This window comes from Hipposideros armiger, unplaced genomic scaffold, assembly GCF_001890085.2.
Source record: "Hipposideros armiger isolate ML-2016 unplaced genomic scaffold, ASM189008v1 scaffold_65, whole genome shotgun sequence".
NCBI classification, from domain to species: Eukaryota; Metazoa; Chordata; class Mammalia; order Chiroptera; family Hipposideridae; genus Hipposideros; species Hipposideros armiger.
The window spans coordinates 1,592,150-1,614,567 of NW_017731415.1; the positions used below are offsets into that span (position 1 = coordinate 1,592,150).

The window sequence follows — 22,418 nt, forward strand, 5'->3', positions numbered from 1 at the left end:
AACTTAGAATAATCTCTGCATCTCGAGGTCATTAACCTTAATCAAACCAGCAGAATTCCTTTCGCCATGTAAGGCGACATAGTCACAGGTTTTAGGGATTAAAAAGTGGACATCTTTGGGGCCATTATTCTGCCTGCTACATTTACCTCCATTAAGTTCATTTACCCCTTAGTGCCACGTGCTTCCTGCCAGCACACTGACTGACAAAGCATTGTTCAGTTCCATCCCATAGAGACCCGTGATGCAGGTATTGTTACTAAGATGGGGAAATGGAGGATAGCAACTAGTCAAATGTGTTTGGATTTACCATGCCAGTATTAGGCAATTTTAATGATATGGTTGGTTAAAGAAGAAAACCAGAAAATCCAAAATTATTTATGCCTGCTAGCCACTGGAAATGTTCATAAAATTTCATAAACATTGGCTAGCTCAAGGCATAATTTTATTTATTCATATATATATATATATATGTGTATATATATATATATATATATATATATCACATATTTCTATTGCCTACCTACTTCTGTAGCACAAAGATCATAACCTAGAATAAAGTTAAAAAGAAAAAGGATTAGAGAAAAGAAAGGAAATCTGGATCATGAACTTTGAATTTAGGAGATCCGTAGAATAAAGTAGGTTAAACTTTGTTCTGGTGCCTTTGTCCTCTCTCCTCATCCAATCAGTCAACTTAGTTTTTTCTTCTTCCTTCACTCCCCCACCTCAACCACTTCCAGGAGAAAAGTGTATTTGATAAGTTATTGTAGCTTTGGTGTGAATTGATTTAATGTGTCACCTTTCCCAAGAGTGTTGGTGTGGCGAAGGAGGCCCCTGGGACAAGGAGATGTTTGCAGACCAGGCCACCTGGTTTACTTAATGCTGGTAAGATATCCTAGGACTTAGGTCTTTTGGTTATCCGATGGGGAGCCACTCCATCCATCTCCATACTGCTGATCCTGTGTGCCAGGTCAACCAACATAACATAGAAGTCATGCTGGTACAAGAGCACATAGCAGAGGAACAGTCCAAAGAAGAAGGCTTGGCTTGGCTTGGCTCTACAGACTGTGATGGTGCAATTGTAGACAAACCAGGAGCAGATTGTAAGCAAGAAGGCCGGGGTCACCACAAGCATCCCTGAACAGACCCATTAGCATGTAAGTCCCATAGGACTAAAGAGCCATGTCCGGATTCCTTGATCTCCATATTCCCAATGCCCAGTGCAAATATTCTAGATATGTGTTAAATGCAGGATTGAAAGAGGAAAAGGAGAGAAAGAAGTGACATTTCAGGGTTTATCACCATCCCTTAAGAAACAAAAACTGACTGTTTTTCTTGGCCATCTTTTGCCCCTATGAGAGTACACTCAAGGGTTGACAGGTGTTGATAGCCAGAGAGAGGCAAGCCTCCCCAGATAATATTAGCTGTTGATTTTCCAAGGGGGTCTCAACAAGGCATTGCGCTGCTGTGTAAGGGGACAGTGATATTTGAGCCATAAAGCTGTGTCAATAATACATGTGTAATTTACTTGTGGTAAGAAGAATATCATTGATCAGTTATGAGGTCCACTTAGTCGACACATCTAAACCCATTCTTTGGATCTTCACATGACCTCTTCATCCACATGACTTACTTCCTTGAGGTGTCTGCTCACATGTTCCCTTCTCAGATATGGTCTTCCTACCCCACTCCCACCTTCTTTTCCTTACCCTACTCCATTTTTCCTCATAGCACTTAACAGTATGACATTACACTGCATAACTTTTTATTGTCTCTCGCCACCAGAATGAACTTCCATGCAGCTATGCACTCTCTATTTAGTTTCTTGTTTCAATGCTGAAAATAATACTTGACACAGAATTGGCACTCAGTATATATTTGCCAAATGAATGGATCTGGCTTTGACTCTATCTGGAGACTTTCTGCAGGCCTATCTCTGAGCTTCAGTTTTTTTCATCTGTGAATAGGGGTAGAATTACCATGTGGGGTTATTCTAAGAAACAGTATGCCAAAAATCCTGGCACAGCATCTGGCCCTTAGAAAGCCCTCAAAAATGAGAATTTCTTTAATGTTGTCTATTTTGATTATGTGTGCTCTTCAGGAGTATAAGTTTTATTTGTTATATATAGATATTAGGTATTTAGGAAAATTGTTAATATCAATCTGGATATGGGTAGTATAATCAAATTTCATTATTGAAAAAAATTCATTATTGAGACAGAAAATCAAACCTGGCCACTGACCATTAAATAAATGTTAGAATGAAATTCACTAGATGGCAATCTTGGTCTCAATATGGCCGGAGTTGAGTGACTGACAGAAGTTCTTATTTACTAAAGCAAATTGTAAATGACCGCATTAGATGACACAAGCAGAGCAATAAATGTAGAAAGTGATTTAAGACTAGGTTCTTATAATGTCAGTCTTTTTCGATTTACAAATCTAAATGGTATGTTTCTCCATAAAAAGTACATGTTAATGCAAAATAGTGTTTCCTGAAAATGTCAAGTGCAGTGAATTACTAAGGTGTTGCTGATAGTTTGTGTTTTAACCTCAGACACTTCCAGTCATTGTCCTGATTGTTACAAATAGCAGATATGCTTTCTGACATGATTATTACTTTATTAAATAATTTTGTCTAATGCCCTTATACCTCTTCCATGTCTCTCTAATAATTTATTCATGAAGCTCATCATATTCTGCATAAAAGTAGCATGATTATATTTGCACCTGAAATTTTTTTAGATTGAGATGGATGGCAAAGATCAGACACTTTCAAAATACTTTGCTGCACTGCCCTCTAATTGCCTATTTTACTTAATGTGAAATGTATTTACTTTCTCTTCGTTGTGGCTTCCCTGGGAATAATACTCAAGAAGCCACTGAAAACCCTGTTCACGACAGAGAAGGCTTTCTGGTAGGTCCTTCTTGGACCCCTTCTAGAGTTTTGCTGCAAAAATATCAGAATGTCTTTATTATAGGGTAAGGTGACCTCTGTGGGTGTCCTTAATTACTGATCATTAAAAAGCTTTAAGGCAAGTAAGAAAACATATACCTATTTTCTTTCTTTGGGTAGCCATTCAGTAAAAGTCGGAATTGAAGTGAGTTGTGATAAGTTCAAATGCTCTTTGCCTCAGAAAGTCTTTATTACTCTAGGGAGAAGACTGAAATGATTGACAGTGCTTGATTTTGGAGGGTAGATATAAATGTTGTATCAGGGTTCTGACTTGCCGCGTTAAAAGCTTATTTTATGTCTTTGATGCTATGGGACCCTACACCTATTGAATTAAGAAGGTACTCTATTCATGATCATTTTTTGAGAATGCAAGTAATGGATGGTCATTTAACAAATGTCCCTGGGCATCCTTCTTTAAGAGGCATGAGTGCCTGGACTTAAATCCATGCTCTTCTGGTAATTAGCTATGTAATCTTGCTTCATTTGTGACAGGGGGATAATAATCACCCTCATGGGGCTGTTGGGGAATTAAATGAGTTCATGTATGTAAGGTTCTGGGAATGTTGCCTGGCTTGGAGTAAGCACATCTGTAAGTATCTTCCAAGGCACACAGTACATTCTGCTTCCTCGGTGGAGCCTTCTCTTGTCGCTCCAGTCCTGGCTGCCTACGTGATTTATGGTCCAATACATAGATTTTGGAGCTTTATTTTATTAAATGGAACCCTTTATTGTGCCTCTATTTTGCCCCGCTTTGTGTAAGTTCATCTTGTCCACACATTTATAAGATCATTGAGGGCAGGGATTGCACTCAGCCATTTTTAAACCATTCCTGTGCCCCAATAGCACAGGGCTGGTTATGTCTTTGACTTCAGATTTTCTGTAAAAACAAATCACAGTGACCCTCCTCTGCAAAGCCTGTTTAGGGTTGTATTTTCCTATCCCTATGGAGAATTAGTCATTTTTTTCTTAGCATTTTCTCTTCTGAAATCTTGTTTTTTTCTTTCTTTTCTCCTTTCCTTCCTTTCTTTGGTCCTTCTTTCCATCCTTCCAGCCAAGCCAATAACCTAGCCAGCTAGTCAACATTTTCTTTAAAGCCTCTTGCTATGTGCCCAAAACAGTGCTAGGTGTTCAGTATACAAATGGTCAACCTCAACATAGCCCATGTTTTTCATGAAACTTACAGTGTGTTGTAAACAAGTAGTTTAATACTTAATTACAAATTCCATAAAAGCTGGAAAGAACAGACTGCCCTGAGTGAATAACAATAGGAACCTACTTTAAGGCTATCCTGAGGAAAAGATGAGAAGAAACTAGCCTGCTAAGATTGATGGGGGAGAAAGGTGAGGAAGGCCATCCATGCATGGTAGAGGGGGCTGAATGTAGGGAGGCATAGAGGCTTTTATGGAGGTGAAGAGGGCTAGGCACAGCTGGAGCCTAGTGAACTTGGAGGAGAGCATGGGAAGGGAAACCTAAGTGACAGGTGGAGGCCATGACACGGAGCGTCGTAAGCCACATCCAGTGTCCAGATGTGAAGAGTAACGGAAGTCAGTGAGATGGTGAAAGGTTGCATTTTCTGATTTCCATTTTTTTATTATTCTGGTTGCTTCTGTGGACATTGTTTTTGAGGGGGTCCAAGACAATATGAGGGAATCCTAAGGGTATTGCAACAGTTCATACCTCTAGTATTGTCTTTAACACATTGGGTTATTTTAATGATTGATTTACTTGGCTCTCCATGTTTGCACCACTGGGCCCTAACAGACTGCCTGCCATATGGTGTGATAGGTCAGAAAGTGTTGAGGGGATGAATGCCTGAATTCAAGGCTTCCCTTGCTGCAGTCCAAGGGGGTTGCTTTTTCTTGTCTGTGACCTTCTAATTTGCTCATGATGCTGTGGTCCTCTGCTGTTTTCTACGTAGGACATGTGGCATGTGTGCTGCCTAACTCCACAGGCACCAAGAATAAATACAACATCCCCTCCCACTGAAGTGGGCCTTGGAGAGACAGCCGCTTGCCTCTCCTTGCCTGGAAGCTCATTAAGTTACCTGATGCTGACGTTTCTAAATGGCTATACCTAAATTTTTATTTGTGTGTGTGTGTGTGTGTGTGTGTGTGTGTGTGTGTGTGTGTGTGTGTGTGTGGTGGTCATATTCTTCAAGGGTCTTTTCTATTGAATTCAAATGTGACTCTGGTATTGGGTTTCTACTTCTCTCTCATCTACCTTCCCTTTTGTACTGCTTTCAGGAGATCATTTGTGCAACTGTGGAGTACGAGATGCTGTGATAGTGGGTAGGGATGCAACAGTGAACACAAATCACAGAAATAGCTGCCCTTACAGAGCTATTTTCTAGGAGCAATTATATAGGAAATTAGGTATCCTAGAGTTGGGGGATGAGTAAGGGAAGGCTTGTTGGTGGGTGGGATCACGATCAGAGAAGGCTTCGCTGAGAAAGCGACATCTGAGCAAGTACTTGAAGAAGAGTGAGCTATGAGGACAGCAGGGAACAGCATTTCAGGTGAGGGGAGCAGCTAGTGCGAAGGCCCTGAGGTACAGTGTGCCTGGCAAGTTAAAGAAGGGCTGGGAGGCCAGTGTGGTGAGAGGAGAGTGAGTGAAGGGCGGTTGGTACAAATTGTGATCAGTGAGACCAGGGTGGAGAGACAGATGGGGAAAGGCCTGTGGTCCATGGTAAGGATGTGGCTTTTGCTTTGAGGAAAACGGGGAGCCAGGGCACAGTATTGAGCAAAGGAATTACAGGCGCACATTGACTGTTAACTGCTGATTAAATGAGGGATGGAAGACAATCTACATAATCTGTTTTGCTTGAAATCGGTGTGTGGGTGTGGCATCGGAATTTGCTGACTCCGGACTTGAGTCACCATGACTTACTGTGATCGCTTGGGGAACTTCGTATCAAACAGTGAAGTGTCAGTTTTTCTCTCATGAGGTCCTGGAGCCCCTAGTCACTGCTGGAGAGAGAGTCAGGATCATGAAAAGTAGGTCTGTGTCGCAGAGACCAGCGATGCCAGAAACTGCCCCACATGGCTGGTTATTAGGAACAAGACTCCTAAGTGGAGAGGCATCCTGGGAGAGTGGGTAAACAGCAGGGATTCTTGGGCCAGGCTGCCTGGCTGCCAATCCGGTTCTGCCGTTTGCAAACTATGATATTATGTCAGTTAACTTCTTTGTGCCTCTGTTGCCACAGCTATGAAATGGAAATAATTGTGGTACTGCTCAGAGTTGCCATGAGGATTAGCTACGAGTTGGAAAGTGCTTTATAAATGTTTTCAATAAAATCCACATACACTCACTCATGTTTTGGGATTTCGGCACCAGGTTCATTGCTTTGTGGCTCAAGGAAATGAGATTGCTCTGCAGAAAGGCCTGTTGGCTGCTCCCTGGGTCCGTGTGGCTTCCTTTCTGTCTTTGGATGGTTGATGTCTCCACAGTGAAGCCTGATAGTTCAGGGCTGTCCCCCGGTCCTGACTGAAAGGGGAACAGCAACACCCCTTTAAGAGGAACACCCTGTTGGAAGAAAATGTGTCAGCCAAGCCATCATGCTTGCTATTCAAGACTCAAAGGAATTAAATTTCCGGTAGTTGGTGAGCCTTTTACCTTAAAAAAAAAAGTTTATTAATGTGATATAGAAGAAGGATTTCTATTTAATCAATTGGATGGTGACTAGAATGAGAATGAGGGCATATTGAGAGCTAGGGGTACAGGGTTAGGCAGGCAATATGATTGAACATGTATTCTTCATAGGTTCTCAGGTTTTTGAGGACTTGGCATCTGTGTGATGCTATGCTTAGAATGGTATCTGGTTCTTTTTTTACTCTAGAATTGGAAAACTGTTGAGAAATAATGTAACCAAATGCTGAGTACTACCCGATCCCAAGTGCTTTTTAAAAACAATCTCAGTTAACCTTCACGTGGTAAATCGTATCATCTCTGACTCACAGTTTGAAGACACTGAAGCCAAGTGGCAACACAACGACACAGGGTGGAGCCAGCCTTAGATCTTTTGGTGTCGGCTTCCCAAGACACCATTCTTCCCACTGTGCTCTCCTGCCTCTCTTGGTAGGTCACTGCTGGGCATTGTGAGTCCAAGGACTCCATCTCTTCATCCTACTAGGTAACTTTAATGCTTCCCTGTCAGCATTTGCGATCCCCAGAGCCAATATTATACAATTGGCCTAGAAATAAGTCCCCGTGTGTGTCTTCTTCCCAATGTTCACTGGGACTTCCAGACTTTCAACTGATATTCAAACCAAAGGATTATGTTAGCCACTAATATAAAGGCGAAAGATGAGGAAATATGAGGACAACACTAGCTCAAAATAGGGAACTAGGAAAAGTAAATAATTTGAGTTAAATTTCTCGGGGTTGTGTTACAGCAAAGACTCTTTTATCAGCTGCTAACTGTGGATGGCTGTGCCGCAGAATAAGCAAGAGTTGCTGCTTGAGGATTATGAAGCAGCTGTCATGAATTGGGCATCACAGACCACAGAATCAGGCTGTGCTCTACCTCGGGGCTACAGCGCGCCCGGACAAGGAGAGAGGCCGGCCGAAGTGTTCAGGTTCAGAGGTGATGCATCGGGCTGGGAACCGGTGATGACAGGTTCTCCAGCAGACTTCTGTTTATGGACACTGTCGCCAGCTGTTGAGAAGAAGTGTTGAGTGCTGCCCGGGAGCTGGCAGGGCACCGCTTGAGCTGGAGCAACAAATACCATTTTCTGAGCACTCCTGTTTCTTGGCAGGCATCTTTGATACCTGGAGCTGCTAGGTTGCGAATAAGGGCATTCAATAATTTTAGTATTTATTTTTAGTGATTTAAAGAACATGCCTAGTATTGTCTTGTTCCTAGAGCCACCTGTTCAGATGTGTTGGATTGGGATGGGAACAGTGCCAAGCATCTTTAGCTTGCTTCCCTACCACTTGAAGGCCCTCCACGTGATTGCCCTCCATCTCCTGCATTCTTGTGTGATGATAATATCAGCCGTGTAGTGGACTGAAAGGCAGCCGGGGCGCCTTGGAACTGTGGGAGGGGTTAGCAGATATAAGACATCTTGCTTTTCTGGGCTAGACTTTCCTTGGATTCTTTGTCAACGTAACATAACAATTTCAGGCACCAAGACACAGGAAGCATCCAAAATGTATTTTTCCCTCCCTTTATTACCTAAAAAAGTAGAGTGCCCAGCAAAACATGGAAATTGCCCACGCTGCTCCTGTTTTCTGCCTCATGGTGAGAATATCCCCTCAGCTGCTTGGTCTATGGGGCGAGAATTAGGTCGTTTCACCTAGGCTGTGGGTGGATGGCAGATGGTGAGCCTGGAGCAGGCAGCTGAGACTGTGCCATCCCCAGTGGGTGGTCATTCCAGTGTGATGAGCTGTTTTCACTCCTCTTTCCGTCTCACCCAGTCAGGAATTGAATTGTGGACCACTGGTGACAACTCAGTTTTCTTCATGCTTTGGGAGCTGGTCTCACAGGGACACCCAGGCACAGTCTTTTCATACCATTTGGCATACCAAGTGGCAGGACTTTTCCCAGGAAATGAACAAACATTGCATTGCTGCTGCCCACCGGGCTGCAGACTCATTTCATCTTCCGGGAAGGGCCTGCTAGGAAGGAAAAGCCTTGCTCGAGAATATTGACTAATTTGTTCATTTGCAGTCCCATCTGCTTCCCGTGAGAAGGGGGAAAAACCGCAAGGTGATGTTAGTGGATCTGAACTGGGATTTCCCCAAAAGCCTTCCCTATCCAGACTTAGCCATATCGCCCTTAGGCCCAATTTGACATCTATTGAGTCCACTAGCATTTATTAAATAACCCAACAAACCTTAATTATGCGCCCATGAGAGGTAGAGGGTGGAGGTCAAGACGTACACTGCCTAAATTTCAGGCCTGGTTTTGAAACTTATTAGTTTTAGGATCTGGTCAATTTTCTGAATCCTTCTATGCCTCAACTTCCACGTGTGTAAAATGGGGGTGAAATTAGCATCTGTATCCTTAGGTTGCTTGGAACAGTTAATGAACTGCTCTACGGAAAAAGCACCAAGAACAAGTTTGACACACAGCAAGCGTCGTTTAGGAGCTTGTTGGAGGATGGTGTTAATGACGATAGTGATTTGTGACAACAGTGTTGATGACGACGATTTTCTTGTTAGGCTGAGACTACAAAATACAGTTCTGTTGTAAGTGGCTCATACTCTTGGGTGGGGATACAGCCAAGTCAGTCAACAGTTCATCACAGATTTGTGATGTGTTTGGATAGACGTGTGCAGTGGTATGTGAGTATAGACAAGACTCGGTCGGTGTGCGGTGGCGGGAGGAACTCTTTTCAGAGGGTCTGATGTGCCAGCCGTGTCTCAGGCAGGAAGCCGGGTTTCGCTAGGAAGAGAGGTGAGAGCGGTGCCGTCCAGATAGAAGAACCGGCGTGAGAGAAGACCTGTGTGTGAAGGCGTGTGGCAAGTTTGAGAATCACAGTTAGCTTGGCTCGCTTGGTTAACATGTAGAGTGCAGGCGAGAGACTGAGTTGGAGAAAGAAGTAGGAGCCAGATCCCAAAGGGCCTCCGTGTCTTCATGGGGAGTTGGGATTTTATCTGGAAGGTCTGAAGCAATGGAGTGGCGGAACCAGAGAGGCAGCGAACCGAAAAATCAAAAACAGATGAAAGCATCAGTGACTCTTGAAGCATTGTGAGTGTCCTCATCTATAAAATTAGGGGCTGTGGGACTGCAGGGTGTCGAGGCCGCCACCATGCTTGTAAGTATAAAATGAATAGACAGGACATTCTCTTTCTGGATTCTCTCTCAATAAGGCAAGAAACAGATGGCATAGTCGACGAGGATTTTTTTTGTTTGTTTAAATGTTACGGAAGGGACTGTTGGGAGGTACGGGTAGGTAGGGTGTAGAAAGCCATCAGGGCGTGGTGAGGGACCCAGGGGGAGCCCCAGAAGGGAACGTAAAGGGCCATGAGGAGGAAACACTGGAACAGAGCCTGGTTCAGAGCTGAAGCCACGGACCAGGGGCCACACGATAGAGGACGGGCCACTGCCAGGCCGGCTCGGAAGCAGGGAGCAGGATACCCCGTCCTCCCCTCTTCCCACCTCTCCCCTCTCACTGGTGCCTCCTGTCACTGAGCCCCCCTGAAGGCAAGAGAGCGAAGTGTAGAGACCAGCCTCCTGGGGCCCAGAGACGGGCTAAGCGTAGACCTGGTGGAAAAATGGGGAAGAACCAGCAAATTCTCTCAGGACAGACCGTTCTGAGATGATTCTATTTTAAGTACGTGGGTTTTTGTTATTGTTTGTTTTTGTTTTGCATGTCGAAATCTATCATTAGACAATAGCTGTGAATAAGATTGGAATTTGTGATGTTTTTGAAATTGCCTTTCTATTGTGAGTCAGAAAGTTAGACAAGTCTGTTTTACTGGAATCAACTATTTTCTTCCAGTAGGGCATTCTAATAGAAAGCCACAGAATAATTGCAAGAATCCCCCCTCCTCTTCTTCCGATGTATTAAAGTTCATCCATGTCACAGGCACTCGAGACTTATCACCCATCCTTATAACAATCCGAAAGGTGCTTTATATTATTCACATTTTATGGATAAAGAAATTGAGATGTGGTTTTCCAATGGCACTACAACTATAAGGTAGGAAACTGGGATTCAAATCCAGGTTTTTTTTGTCTATACCCCACTGCCTTTAGGCAATAGCGCTGCTTTAGGTGGGTCTACCACCCTGCCTTGGGATGGATACTGGGTACCTGGATATCCACTGTCATCAGCATCACCGCCTCCAACACCGCCATTATCATCATCACCACGAACAACAAAACAAAAGCAAAACATAGACACATGGCGCCAGAGGCAAGTGGTATGGACCCTGAACCTGAACATCTTAAGGAAGAGTTATTTTGGCTTAACTCTGGTTTTGTATTTTAATGACCACCTTGAATTTTGGCTTTGTAAAGGGATTTTTATCAGGGTTCTCCCTGCAGATGTTTGCAGTGGTTCCATATTGGTTGTAACTTGGTGCTGTGAAGCATCGCAATGGCGTTATTGGTGTAGCCACTACCTTAATACTGTTCTCATGCACCTAAAATTTCAGGAACATCGTGCAAAATGAAATTGCCCAGGACTGTCCTTCCATGCTCTGTCAAAATGATGCCTGCTAAAAGTCCTTACAACTGCAGACTAGGTAATTTAATAATCTGTATACCAAATTAAGGCCCAAATGATGCTTTTAATCGAATAATTACTCAGAATAAGGAAAAGGTCAGCATTCACTAGTAATTATCTATTCGCTACAATTTTTTAAAACATGAAAAAAGTGCTGTGGCCAGCACATCTATAAGGAAAAAGGTACTGTAGAGCATCACTGGTATGGGAGAGCTGTGCTTTATTACTAAATTAGTAATTTCATTTGAGAGACATAATGTATAATTGATCAGCTCATTTGCCTGAAGCCTTTCATTTAAATGCCATATTTCATAGGTTCTTAAATGCAGATTTTCTTTCCTATGTTGACTTTCCAAAATCAGGCATTATTGTCTGACATCATTTACTAGGCATCTTTTTCTGTCTTGGTGGTACGTAAATTAATACGTCTTCAAAATCAGTGGCATAGGGATTCAGACCTTTGTTCTTTTTGTGTTTTTCCAATGAGATAATCCTGAAACACTAAAAGAACTCTTTGAAAGGAGCTAATGCAGAAGAATAAATTCACAGATTCTGATTGTCGTTCATTTTTCTCTTTTAGAGTGTGTGTGTTATCTGTGTGAAACACTGTGGGTACTTAATGGGAGTAATAGTCACAGTGCTAAGTACTATCTTCTGCACTGGAATATGCTTTATAGTTTTTAAGGACTTGTGACATGCATCCTATTATTTATTCTCAGAGTTACCTTGGAATATAGACATTGTTCCTACCTTGTGGCTGTAGAATCAGCAACCAATCCTGGAAGTTGGGTGACAGCTAAGGTTACCCAGGTCAGTACTGACAGAGCCAAACTTGGTCCTCCAACACCAAGTCCACTCTTTCCATTACAAAAGGAGGGGAAGCCTCAGAGAGCAGGGGCTTCCAATGCAGCTAGGACTCCGGCTTTGCAATCTAACATCTAAGCAACATTTCATCCCATGTTAATTTTTTTAACTACATAAGGAATCCATGAACATAAGCTCACTACTGTTGTAAAAAGCTAAAAAGTAAAGTACCTCCACACCACTGCCTCTTTTTTAGTATTTACTGCCTGTGTGTGTGTGCGTGTGCGTGCATGTGTGCGAATAGCTTTTTAGCATAAATGGAGTCACACTACATATAGTGTTTTGTGATTTACTTTTCTCATTTACAGTATATCTTGGAGATTTATTCATTCATCCAACAAATATTTACTATTCTCAGCACCAAGAAATCCTCACATAATTATATGTTGTTTGCTCTGTCTTTTTTTAACTGATGAAGATTATTCCATTCTATATATTTACCATAATTTATTAAATAAATGATATATAAGTTATAGTCCCTGTCACGGGACCCTTGGCTTGTGTTCAGTATAGTTTCAATTATAATTAATGCTACAACAAAAACATAAAAATCATAGCACATGCCTGTTTGTGCAAGTGTGCATACTCATGGCTTTAGTTCCCTAGATGGAGCGTTAAAAGACGGGCATACTTAAATTTTAGATGCGTTTGCTTAGCTGTCCACAAAGGAAGCTGAATAATAGTGTGTCAGTGAGCAAACTGGATTCCTATGAACTTTTTTTATTCATGTATAAAAGGGAGGGAATAATATAGAGTTCTACTGAAAATCCTGCAGACTTAAGAGTTGGAGCCAAGCAATAGAGCCTCCCTGCAGGATTTCACCCTCTGTCATGGATAAGAGATTCACAAGGCAGTCAGTGCCAAGGGCGTCTGGATAGCAGGAGCAGTTTTAAAAGGTCAGAGGACGACAAAAGGTCTTCGGCTGCTGTGGGACGGAGGGCAGAACAGTGAGTCTCAGCCTACCTAGCAGATGGGTGGAAACACACAGGGCTGCAACATTTTAGGCACAAAGAATAGTGTGGACCAAGGCAGAGAGAGAAGATGAGTGCTATGGGAAACTCTTGAAACCCAGCAAAGTCCTGTACAAACGATGATGGCCTTACAGGCTCTCACTGTTTGGATTAAACATCTACTCAGCATCTCATTATTCATGCAGTAAGACAGGCCACCTGGCTTTGTCTCCTGCCTTTGGCCATTGCATTTTGAGCTCCTCTGCTCGGTGACAAGAAGTATGCACCCATGGACAAGCTACCGAAAGTCCCGTGTGTTCCTCCAGAAGGGAATAACGCTCTTAAAAAGTTCAGTGACACAGTTGGAACTGGAGTAAAAAAACCTGTAGTCCGTTGCTGTCATGAAGCTGCATTTAAGTTTAACTCACCTGACAGTGTCAGGATGGCCGAGTGGTCTAAGGTGCCACACTCAAGCGTTGCTTCCTCAGTTTTACTCACCTGAACTGCTCTGTGCCCAGCATTCTGGCAGCACGGAGAGAAGAGAGAAAAGCGAAGGGGACAAGAAGGTTATAAAACCAACCCTCGGCCCACTAAAAGCTTTCATATTAGAAATGGAATATTGTTTCATATCAGCAAAGCCCTGGGATGTACCAGCTCCCTCCCTGGGCCTCCCTTTGCAGCAGGTTATTTGCTGAAGACCTTCCTGAACTAATGGAAATGATAGTGAGGTAGCTATCTGGGCATTGTTAAGGATGCTGCTGCCAGTAGGGGTGGGTTTTTTGCAAGCACACAAAGACGGGTTGGGGTTCAGAGGCAGTTGGCTAAAACCCATCCCTCTTTGCTAGTTCATGCGACTGCTTGGGGACTCGGCCAGAGATCATGATGATATACTTCTTGGTCTGCTTGCTGCAGCTCTTTGCCCACAATTTACAATCATCTCATATTGTTAGGAGTCTGGCTGGTGGAGGGGGTGGGGTATGTATCTATGCACATCCTGTACTAGGGACTTTGCTGTATGTTACTGTTCACTGATTTCCACATTTGTGTGATGTACATACTCTCATCTTGCTCGCCACAAGAAAGAACTGTGGTTTACATGAATAGTATTGCTGAAGGAGAACACGGTTGTGGCTTGTAGGAGGTCTCAATCTCCCAGTGGACAGGTACAGTGATCTGTGGAATGCTGTCACACTGACCCCCATCCTTGGTGCACTAGGAGGGCTCAAAGCCACATTTTTTATGATCTCCTCAAGGACTTTTGGGCTCTCACATTGGAAGTGTATCATGGTGATTTGAGTGTGTAGTCTAAGTAGCCACCTCTGACCCTGTCACACATAGATTGAGAACCATCTGCTATGCATTTTTATCTCAGACTATAATCGATGGGGCAGAATTTGAACAGATGCTTACCAACTAGCATGTATGGCCCATGCCAAGCTCCAAACTGGTTAGGAGCTGCTGAGCCCAAGACTGTCCTACATTGGATGTCCAGCGAGCCTGTAAGGTAAGTGGCTACAGTCTAGGTGACTTGATATTATCTGCTTTTTACTGCATCTACATTGCATTAAAGATTATGGCCACAGGTTCTTCTGCAGGGGAGCACACAAGATGGCTCTAACACTCTTCTAACTGAACCTGGATCAGAAATCCTAACTTTCAAGTAGAGATAGGCACAGCATTTGAAATATAAAAAACAACAAAAACAATAATAAAAAAATAATTGTCCCTCATATCAGTTTTTCCATATAGTAGACATTCCTCCAAATACTATACATGGATTATACCACTTAATCTTTCAACAGCCCCAGGAGGTAGGTACAGTTATTCCCACTTTACAGACAAGGAGACAGAAGCATGCTAAGATGCTATGCTTTGGGTCATGGTCATGTAGCTATTGACTGGTGAGTTGAGCCCAGGCAGTCTGGCTTTAGGAGCCACAGGATGCAATTCATAGTAAAGGCTCAAAGGGCCCAGAAGTAGCCATAGGGACAGGGAAGTCAAGATGGACAGAAGCATTTGACGGTTGTTGGCCAATTGCCTCTGAATAGATGACTGAAGAAAATACAGTCCTGTCATATTCTGTTCCCGACAGCCTGATGGCTTCTTTTGTGATTTCCATAGGAATCATTGATTACCAAAAAGGGTTTGTGAAGCAATCCAATTAAATGAACCAAGAATTCCATGTCAAGTGTTACCATCTTTATTTGCTTATGTCAAGTGGAGCCAGAGCCCTTCTGTGATCAGCAAAGCAAGTGTAAAGTGGTTGATTAATTTCCTTTTAAGTTTTGTCAAAATTTGTGGGCATAGAATCTAATTTTCAGTTCAATTTCCCTTCCTAATGCACACAATTCCATTTTTTTTCATTCTCTTGCTCCGTGTTACTGCTACCCAGAACATCATTTGTAGTTTCGCTTGAGTGTTGAATTAATAATATTAATCTGAATCCTTCTCCCTGCTTATCTTTATTTTAAGTAATTTGTAAAGGACGGTCAGTTGCAGACCTGCTTAAACAGATATCAGCCATTTTGAAGAATACCTGTAAAAGCAAAAAAAAAAGGAAATATTTAATTGGTCTTTTAAATTCCTTTTATTCCCAACGCTAAATTGCCTGTGGTTAATTAATGTTTTGCCGTATTTTGGGGCTTTATACCAGGTGGGAATGGAGTCCCATTCAAGGTGAATAAAACCCATACTTTACAGCTTTAGTTTTCTCATAAATAAAATGAAGATAATAATTAGATTGGTTTTGTAGAGTTCTGATTAAATTATATAACCTTTGTAAATGTCTTAGTCTGAGGACTCAGTGATGTTGACTATGGTCACATGGCTTCAACGTTGTCTTGGCTTCTGATTCTGTGACCTGGAACCATCTGACTGCCCTGACCCAAGACCTCCCCTTGCACTCCAAGCTCCAAGACCTGTGTTGACTCTTTTCACGTTGCCAATGCGTGAACTGTGATTGTTTTTAATCCTATACCGAGATTCTATCTGTAGAAACGCTGGGCTTGGTGTGACCTCCGAGCTGTGCAATGTGTGTTTGCTGGTTTCTCGTTGTCAGTGTTGAGGAACTGAGATGTGAGACTGAGAACATCGAATCTCCTCTAATCTTCTTGTTTCCCTTTAGTTACCACTAGGTGATCAGCGAAATCTCTTTTATAAAGTGGATGTATCTTAGACAACTGGCGGTATTCATTGGGTGACCAACTCGTCCTGGATTTAGCACTGAAAGTATTGAGTCTCAAGAACCCGCTAAGGGATAGTTTCCCCAGGGCTATCTCAGTTATAAAACTGAAAATCCCAGTTTGCAGGATCCTCCTCCGTCCCAGGCAAATGGGGATATTGGTCACCCTGCATGTGGGAGACCACAGCAGTCAAGAATGCATACCTCATATCTTATTTGTATGCAATTATTTTGCCCTAATAGAAAATAGTAATGAATTACTCCTTTTGAAATACAATAATTGCCTTTAAGGTTCTGTTACAGAGATGAGCTGTTATATAGCTCTCCTTAAGGCAGCACCTGAGAGAGTTATGAGGGATGAAGTCAGATATCCTCTGCTTTGTACATACATGAAGCCATGTATGTCCCTTCCTCTCTAGTTAAACAGATTCTGGAAATTCTGTAGGACTTTTCAGACTAACAAGACAATTGACAATTTAAAATAAGAACACTAGCTGACAATCAGTAGATGCCTGGGCGTCGACCAGTCACCTTCTTTTAGTCCTTATAAAAAAGAGTCAACCTAGAAAATCAAATCACCACAAGAAGGTTGCTTGTTAATCATGGCTCCAAAACTGAGTAATCATATTAGAAAGCCATCAAGTTTTTGAGTCCCGCTTATCCATCTGAAGGTTTATGTCCATTCTCAGTTCCAGCTGTGAAGTATACTCATTGCTTCCCAGGCTTGCTCCTGAGAGATTTCAATTTCATTTGATCAGGGTGCAGCTCAGACCTTGCTCTTTTTTACAAACTCTCCAGGTGACCCTAATTTTTATCCAGGCTTACAGCTAGGGATGTAGGGAACCCTCTCCTCTGGATAGAACCATACACACTGAAAACCATGCATGAGGCCTCTGCTTTAACGGCTTACAGACCAAACCATTCTGATCAGACAACATGGCAGAGCATAACATCCATTCCTTTCTGTTTGTAATTTCTGGATTTTGTATATAATTTCCTCAGGTCATCTCAACCAGACTTGGGGGCGTTTTCCAACTATTTCTTATAGTGGAATCAATCTTTTGAGTTTTTAACGTCCTCCATTTATAATTGATTCTTATTAGTTCCTTCTTTGTACCTTCTTTGTAGTTTCTTTGTACCTTCTTGACTTGCCTTTGGAGACTTTTGGGAGAAGCCTTTTATTCTTAGCTAAATAGTCCACATAGCACTGGTTAGACTCCCAATTAATACCACTTTCCCAAATATAAACAGCTCTCTACTGAATCTGATTCTTGCCGTGGTTCTAACTGTTGACAACCTTTAACACCCCTTTTTTCTGGAGCCATCTTTTCTCTCAAGTTCTCTGTAGTGACTCTGACCCAACGTTTGGGCCACTGGAAATACAAAGTTGCTTTGTCCCTGCTATTTCTCATTTGCAAGTTTCTTCAAGGCAAAGGGCTCAGTGGTGTTATACTATTTTATCACACAACCAATTTACGTTCAGCAAAGTAATCTCCTTCACCTAGCACACATATACAGCAAGTACATTAGTTTGCAATGGTGATTTGAGGGGATGCCTCCCAGATCTCCTTTCTTTTTTCTGCGAGGCCCGAGGGTGAAGGGCGTTATGTAACTGAAGGATCAGCTGATATCCTAATCCTTTTAACAACACTTGCTGTTTAGGGCTTCTGTTAAGCTGCCTCCTGAAATATTATTTTCAAGTTTTTAGATGTGGAAACTCAGACAGAGCCTCACAGAGAGATTAGACGACCTCCCCAAGGGCATTCATTGCTAGTCAGAGGCTGATCCTGTAATCTAATTAAGGCCTATAAGCCCAGCAGTATTGCCAAAACCACACTTTTTCCTCCTCCTCCTGCCAAACCCAGTAACTGAGTATGATGACTTGCCTGGCCCCCTGCCCTGGAAACCTTTCGATGCCAATAGCTGGAGCCATTTGACCACAACTGGGGGTCCGTCCCAGGCCCAAGGTGTGGGGCACATAGTGGTCATTAATCAGAGGGAATTGGAGGAACCATCCTTGGAAATCAGGTCTTGATGTTTGCGGCAGTGATACCACTCCATATGGTAACTCAGCACTGGTAATCAATAGGATCACTATTCTATTTGTGAATCGTGGCTCCAAAGTTGTGTAACCGTATTAGAAAGCCAACAAGTTGTATGAGTTCCGTTCACCCATCTGAAGGTATATGGCAGCGCTCAAGCCTGGCTGTGAATATACTCATTGCCTCCCAGGGCTGCTGCTGAGAGTCTTTGTCGGGATCTTGCATTGGTCCTCCAGTTCCTGCAAGACTGAGATGTCCTGCCCGAGTGCCTGGGCTGCCTTCCCATAGCCCACGTTCTTTCCCTGAGCCTTTGCCAGGCAGTGGGAGCCTTGCTTTCTTCTGCCCACTTACCATCTGCTCGCTTTCCCACATGACGCTGGCTTTCACATGTGCCATGGCTCCCTGTGGTTCCCGGATAAAATCGTACCTTTACTTTAATCCTCCTAGTCTGTTAATGCCTGCCTGAGCCACTGCGTCTCACCACACACCTAGCACCTGGGCCGCCCTGCCTGCCTGGGCTTCTCCCCACAGCCTACAGCTGTGTCTGCCTGGCCTCTGTGAGACTGTCTCGGTTCAAGGTTCTAGCCTTACCCTGCCACGTGGGAAGTTCCAGTTTCTGGGTCTGGAAGGGAGCCATCCATTCCCTGGAGCAACTGAAGATTCTATTTGGACTCAGCACTTTCCTCCACTTTTCATTTCTTATAGGACCTAACCTTTTATTGTGGCATCTGGGGATAACCAGTGGTTGCCTTTTGTCTTCCATGTGGCGTCTAACCTCTCTGCTTTTGATTTTGTAAATTATCCTCATTTGTCATTGTCCTACTTTCAACCATAGTGTCAAGTTTCCTCCCTCCCTTCTTTTCTTCCTCCCTCCCTCCCTCCCTTTCTTCCTTCCTTCCTTCCTTCTTGTTTGATTTTGTGGAGGGTTCTACTTGATCCATCTTTCACTGCATCGATCTAGCCAGCAGATGGATCGATGATGGATGGCTGGACAAACAAACCTGCAAACATTCTGCTTATTTCCTTTTTATGAGCTGTGGTTGCTGCACTCAGAGTATCTGATATGTGTGGAGCTGAGTAGCGGTCTTTGCATTTTATCACTGTCCCCTCCACCATCCCTTAAATGTGGTTAACATTCAACACGTGACTGTTATTAACAACAAAGCAAAAACTGTTGTCAGCTTCAGGTTTGGTGTCAGAATCAAGGAGGGCCTGGTACAAGTTTACCAGAATAACCATATCCTTCACTTTGTGTAAAAGACAACAAGAGATGGCATTAAAATCTCTGTAAAGGGCAGGCCAAGTGGTTAGGAGTTGGCTTGGGATGCCAGCTTTGAGCAGCAGGGCCCCGCTTCAGATCCCACATGAGGGCCAGTGACGCTGCACCCTCTACAGCTAAGATGGTGAACAACAGCTCACCTAGAGCTGGGCTGCCGTGAGTCACCGGTGATGGTGTGGGCTGCAGTGGGGCTGCAGTGTGCTGCCTTAAGCTACTGTGAGTGGCCGGCAGCTGGTGTGCGCTTTCGTGAGCAGCCGTGAGCCGCCGCGTGAGTGGGCCGTCCAATGGTCGGCCAGTGACTGCCTCACCCGGGAAGAGCACAGTGATAATACCAACATGGGCCAGTGAAGCAACATCCTCCACAACTAGACCGAAGAACAAAAAGGACAGCAACTTGTCTGTTCCCCTTCCCCAATTCCCCAATTTAAAACAACAACAACAACAACAACAAAAATCTCCGTAAATAAGTGCTATCTCTAAAGGAATCCCAGTATCAGATGTGCACAGAATCCTGAATTGCAGTGTTTAAAAATGTTAGAAATGAGAGAGATTTTATCAAGCAGCCTTAGAAAGGGACAGACATGGGATCAGAGAAAACTTAGATTCATTTAATACCATGTACCCAACCCTGATAGGACAAAATTCAGGTGTTCCACAATTTATTAAACTTATTTTAATTGAAAAATTTATTGTGACTTAAAAATTAAAATTATGAACATTTAAGATATTTCCGATTTTTTCACTGTTGCGAATTCCGTAGCAGTACATACCTATATGTGCTCTTTTGTATGTAAATATCTGTGTTTTTTCAGGATAGAGCTCATGATGTGGAATTGCACATTGTAGACTTTTAGAAAACATTAATTTCAACCTCAAAAAGGCAAAACTCGTCTAAGAGAGAGCACAACCCCCATTGGATAGTGTCAGTATTCTCAATGCTTACATATTTCTTGAGTGAAAACTCAGTCATGGTTTTCCTTTGTGTATCTCTGTTTACTAGTGAATGCTATATACCAGTTGAAAATAGTGAGATGAATCCATATGTTTTAGGATGGAAAATATCTCTAAAACCTATTACTTTTAAGTAAAAGAAGTTGAAAAGCAATGCATATGGTACTGTCCCATTTGTAGGGGTGGGCAGGGCTTGTAGAAAGCTATATTCCTATTCTGAATACATACATGTATAGAATGCATAGAAAAGAAAATGTGTACAAAGCTATACCTCAAAGTAATGATAGCATCTAACTCTGCTGGGAAGAATGGAATAAGAAAATAGGAGGAAAAGAGTATGTGGCTCTTTATATGCCTGTGTTGTTTGAATTGTTACGGTGAGTATGCATTCAAGGATTACCGTGTATAATTTTTAAAAATTAATTAAAACATCATAGTGTAACGTCCTGTAGCTTGGATAGCTGAGCCTTTGTTAAATGACTTCTGGAATAATACATTACATAAGCACAAACATTTATATGATCAACAGCTACTATATGGCAGACCTTGTGTTGGAGTTATAGAAATGATGGACAGAACCATCAGTACCCTTGAAACGCTCATGGTTCTGTGTGCGAGCAGACTTTTAGATAATTAAGCCTCACTGGGAAAGGGACTCGAATAGGAGAATGTTACCAAACACTGTGGGAACAAGGTGGAGGTGGCGAGGGTTGGAGACCGCCTCCAAATGAGATGGTCATTGATTTGGGCCTTGACAGGTGTGCAGGAATTCTCCAGGTAAAGATGGTAGAAGTGACACCCTAGCAAGAGAAAACATTCTGTGCAAAAGCACAGAAGCCTAAAAAGGGGCAGGTGCTTATGGGGCTGGAGAAACTGATCTGGGGACATGATGAGTGGTGGAGCTGTGTCGGCTGCTAATCCTGTCAGGTTGCCCAGATGGGACTATAGAGATGGGCCTGTTTCACTCTTCTTCCCCAGCCGCCTGCCGAGCACAGTTTGAGAGACTGCACTGAGTGTGTGCAGGCAGGTGTCCCGACCGTGTGTGGGAACAAACCTGCATCATGGGTCATGACTTCAGCATCCCTAGCCTACCTCAACTCTTCTCCCATCCTCCTGTGTGCTGCTTCATGACTAGAGTTCCTTTCTCAGAATCTGCCAGCTTTCTCAGTTTCCTGGTTTCTTTTTTTTTCATCACATTAATATCCTCAGGTGCCTCTGTCCTAAAAATGCCCAGTCAGCTCTACCTTCTCTCTGACCCCATGTCCCCTTTACTGATGCAGGAAGCAGGCTACGTGCCCTCTACAGGTGCTTAAACCATCCACTGCGTAGCTGTACCATGCACTTCTGCCATCTACTGCTCTTACCTAATCGTCTTTCTCTAGGTTCTTCTGTCTCTTTTGACATCCTTGGCCTCAAGCTCTGATTTCTGTGTCCCCAGGAGGCAGCACAGTGCCTGGCATTTAGTAAGTGCTTAACAAATGTTGAATAAATGAATTAAATAAATGAATTTTCCCTTCATTTAATGGTGGGTTGTTGATCGTTTGTGTTTTTATACCTGGCCCATTCCACACTACAATGTCATGTGTGCTTATTGGACAGTGTAATTATATGGTTATAGGATGATGTGAATCATAATAATTCATGGGAGCAAAAGTAATGGCAATGGAGCTTTTGTGAGCTCTCAATATTATATGAGAATTCAGAGCAGATTGGAGGCCATATTATTATTGGAAATCACATTTCTATTGAGAAGTAGAAGCTTTTCAATAAAATCAATGTTGTGTAACACAATTTTAATTTTCATGTTCTCATACTGAGGTTTATATGTGTTAATTCTTTTTCAAATGCCTCCAGCTTGTATGAGTTTTTATTTTAGTGACTTGTGATAGGAAATAAACCTGACTACCCCATCTGAAATAGCCATCTCTTCACAGTGCCCCACCCCTTGGTCCTGGTCCCAAGCCCTCTCCTCATCCATCTTTATTGTCTTCATGGCACTTGTCACCATTTGACTGTTGACTTGT

The 22,418-nt window shown here is 42.9% G+C and overlaps 1 protein-coding gene across 15 annotated transcripts in view; it reads left to right on the forward strand.

The window, feature by feature from the left end:
• The window catches only part of SAMD12 (sterile alpha motif domain containing 12), a 389,349-nt gene that overhangs the window by 122,275 nt on the left and 244,656 nt on the right, over positions 1-22,418 (forward strand). For 12 of the 15 annotated variants that reach the window (XM_019642108.1, XM_019642111.1, XM_019642110.1 and 9 more), the window contains exon 3: positions 21,777-21,857. The exons of the other annotated variants lie outside the window; for them this stretch is intronic. In XM_019642108.1, the coding sequence (XP_019497653.1) occupies positions 21,777-21,857 (81 nt within the window). The remainder of the gene's footprint in view (positions 1-21,776; positions 21,858-22,418) is intronic. 15 annotated transcript variants of the gene reach the window in all.